This window comes from Eimeria tenella, genomic scaffold, assembly GCF_000499545.2.
Source record: "Eimeria tenella Houghton genomic scaffold, Eth_scaff698, whole genome shotgun sequence".
NCBI classification, from domain to species: Eukaryota; Apicomplexa; class Conoidasida; order Eucoccidiorida; family Eimeriidae; genus Eimeria; species Eimeria tenella.
In genome coordinates this window covers 1-3,249 of record NW_013543438.1, presented here as the reverse complement: position 1 = coordinate 3,249, position 3,249 = coordinate 1, and the positions used below count along the sequence as shown (strand labels likewise).

General features: G+C 58.7%; 2 protein-coding genes across 2 annotated transcripts; both read left to right on the top strand.

Moving 5' to 3' along the window:
- Positions 1-467: 467 nt before the first annotated feature.
- Positions 468-1,565, top strand: ETH_00003800 (uncharacterized protein; the record flags this gene model as incomplete). Its single annotated transcript, XM_013377954.1, has 2 exons — positions 468-1,368; positions 1,462-1,565. 2 exons carry the CDS (start codon positions 468-470, stop codon positions 1,563-1,565), a joined length of 1,005 nt encoding a protein of 334 aa, XP_013233408.1.
- Positions 1,566-1,949: 384 nt separating this feature from the next.
- Positions 1,950-3,209, top strand: ETH_00003795 (uncharacterized protein; the record flags this gene model as incomplete). The annotated part of the gene is made up of 2 exons (XM_013377953.1): positions 1,950-2,650; positions 2,873-3,209. 2 exons carry the CDS (start codon positions 1,950-1,952, stop codon positions 3,207-3,209), a joined length of 1,038 nt encoding a protein of 345 aa, XP_013233407.1.
- Between the last annotated feature and the right edge of the window lie 40 nt (positions 3,210-3,249).

Sequence of the window (3,249 nt, the reverse complement as noted above, 5' to 3'; positions counted from 1 at the left end):
TGACATTTCACTTTTGCTGCTCCTTGGCAAACTGAACAGAGGGTTTGCTGGGCTGCTGCTGCTTCTGCTGCTGCTGCTCGTGCGGCTGCTGCTGCTGCCATCAACTGCTGCAAAAGCCCTCGCAAAAGGACTCAAATTAGACTGCTGCTGCTTTTAATTATATTTAATTAAAAATGAAAACTTGCAGCAGCAAACACAACAACCCCACCCTAAATCTGTGGGGCCCCAACACCCCATGGGTCTTCAGGGGGCCCCTGGGGGCCCGCGGGGGCCCCCCATAATGTTACTTAATTTTCCTTTATTAATTTTGTTGCTGGAGCTTCTGTGCTGCTGCTACGATAAAGAGGCCGCTGTGCTGCTGCAGCACTCTCCAGACCAGCAGCAGCAGCAGCAGCAGCAGCAGCTGCTGCTGCTGCTGCTGCTGGCCATGTTGCACACCTTCCAGTGTACCCTTTTTCTTTAAGGTAATGGCTATGCTTTTGGGGAATGGGGGGGCCCTCAGTGGGAGCCAGGGGCCCCCTGTGCAGCAGCAGCAGCAACAGCAGCAGCAGCAGCTTGAGCGGTATCGGCAGCTGCTGCAGCGGCAGCAGCAGCTGCTGCAGCGGCAGCAGCATCGTTGCTGCCGCCAGCTAGCCAAGCTGCAGCAGCTGCAGCGGGAGAGCGCTGCAGCAGAAGCAAGGGACGCCCAAGAGAGGACCCTGTCTTTGCTTCCTAGACCGGCAGCAGCAGCAGCAGCAGCAACAGCAGAAAGGAAAGCTTTAACTCCCTGCTGCTGCTTCCTTGCTGCAGCAGAGCCGCAGCTGCCGCTGTTCGTTTTGCAGGGAGACGGCTGCGCTGTCCGTACACTGCAAACTTGCGAAGAAGCAGCAGCAGCAGCAACTGCTGCTGCTGCTCCTGCTGCAGCATCTGCAGCAGCAACTACAGCACAGGCAACCTCCCCACAGCTTCTTGCAGAAGCAGCAACAGCAGCAACAATGGACACAGACGCACCAAACATTCACCGTAGCGGCAGCAGCAGCAGCAGCAGCAGGAGCTGCTACAATGGCAACAGCGGCAACAGCAGCAACAGCAGCAACAGCAGCAACGGCAGCAACAGCAGCAGCAGCGGAGGAGTAGACAACATGCTCTTCCAGTGCTGCCGCGCGCTGCAGAAGGTCATTTGGGAAGTGCTGCAGCAGGAAGCAGATGCAGCAGCAGCTGCTGCAACGACTGCAGCAGCAGCAGCAGCCGCAGCAGCGCCTCATGATGCAGCACAGACAGAAACCGTGCAGCAGCGGCTGCTGCATCTCCGTGCTTCAGTGCTGCGCAGCAGTTTCAATTTGCTGCAGCAGCAGATACAGCAGCTCAGAAGCTCGCATCACGCCTTGTGTAAGTTTGCTGTTGCTGCTGTTGCTGTTGCTGCTGCTGCTGCTTTCAGCTGCCGTTGCTGCTGTTGTTTGCGCTGCTGCTGTTGATCTATAGCCAACCCGCTCAAGTGCTGCAGCGCATTACCAGACAGCAACAGCAGCAGCAACAGCAGCAGCAGCAGCAGCAGCAGCAGGCAGCAGCAAAATGCGCTGGCTTGAGTGCAGGCGGAGAAGACAGCAGAAGGTCAATGGCTTCGTTGTCGCTGCTGCTGCTGTCTGCCCCATTCAGCAGCAGAAGTGCTGCTGCTGCTGCAGCACCTGCTGCTGCTGCTGCTGTGCGGCGGCCATCCCTGCAGCTGCTGCAACTCACAGTGGAGCCCTGGGTGCGATGCCTGCTGCTGCTGCTGCAGTTGCTGCAGCGGACTGCAGCAAGGAGCAGCGGCAGCAGCAGCAGCGGCAGCAACTGCTCGTGTTGCGGCAGCTTGAATAGCAGCTGCAGCTGCTGCTCCATCGCAGCAGCAGCAGCAGAGCCCGCCTTGGGGCTGCATGCGTTTCAGTCAGAGGCTTTGCTGCTAGGCGTATGTACGTCCGTAGCAGCAGCAAATGCAGCAGCAGCAGCAGCAGCAGCAGTTGCAGCAGTTGCAGCAGCTGCAGCAGGAGCAGCACGAGAAGTTATATATAATTGTCAAAGGCATCTGCAACAGAAGCAGCAGCAACAGCAGCAACACCAGCAGCAGTTCTGCATGCTCTTTGCTGCTGCTGTGTTTTTTTGCTGCAGCACTTTCCTTGCGGCAGCCGCCCTTCCCCCTTACTGTTGCTGCGCTGCACCACCTCAGCAGCAGCAGCAGCAGCAGCAGCAGCAGCAGCAGGAGCGGACTATGGAGCGGCTGCACTGCAGAGGCGGTGCTGGTTCAGCAGCAGTTGCTGCTGGTGCTCATGGGGGGCCGGCCTCTGCAGCAGCTGCTGCAGCGGCACATCTGCACTTTGCCTGCAGCAGCAGCAGCGGCTGCAGCAGCAGCAGCTGCTGCTGCCCCTGCAGCAGCAGCAGCCGACTTTGTGGCGGCGGCAGCTACTGCTAGCGAGCTGCTGCTGCAGGCGGACTCAACTTATGCTTTGCTGCTGCAGCAAGCAGGCGCGCTTTGTGCACTGCTGCAGCAGCAGCAACAGCAGCTGCAGCAGCTACAGCAGCAACAAGCTGAACAGCAGCAGCATCAGGATGCGGCAGCAGCGTTGCTGCTGCTGCTGCAGCTGCTGCCTAATTGGGCTGCGCCAAGGGAGCCCCCATCTCTGCTGCTTCGTCGCCAGTAAGCAGCAGCAGCAGCAGCAGCAGCAATAACAATACCAGCAATAAAATACCACCAGCAGCAAATGCAGCCTCAGCTGTTGCTGCATAATATAACCGTGCGGCGGCAGCAGCAGCAGCAGCAACAGTAGCAACAGCAAGGCCAACAACAAGAGCAGCAACAGCAGCAGCAGCAGCAGTAGCAGCAGCCGCTTGTCCTTTCGTGCTGCTGTGCCTTCTGCAGGGAGCTCCAGCTTTGCTCAGGGCTGCATGCGCTGTTATTTCCAGAAGCAGCAGCTGCTGCTGCTGCAGCAGCCGCTGCTCCTGCTGCTGAAGCGGGTGGCGCATCCGGCTGCAGCAGCGGCTGCCAGCAGCTGCTGCCTCCTTCGCTGCTGCAGCAGCTACGTCAACAGCTGGCGGCGCTGCTGCCTTTGTTCCTTCATATTTCAGACTCCAGCAACAGCAGCAGCAGCAGCAGCAGGGTGTGCGACAAGGCAACAGCAGAACAACTGCAGCAATTTGCTGCTGCTTGGTGGGGGGCTTCAGCAGAGTTATCGGACATCAAGCTCACACATGTATGAAAACTATTTGCTGCTGCTGCTGCTGCTGCTGCTGGTGCTG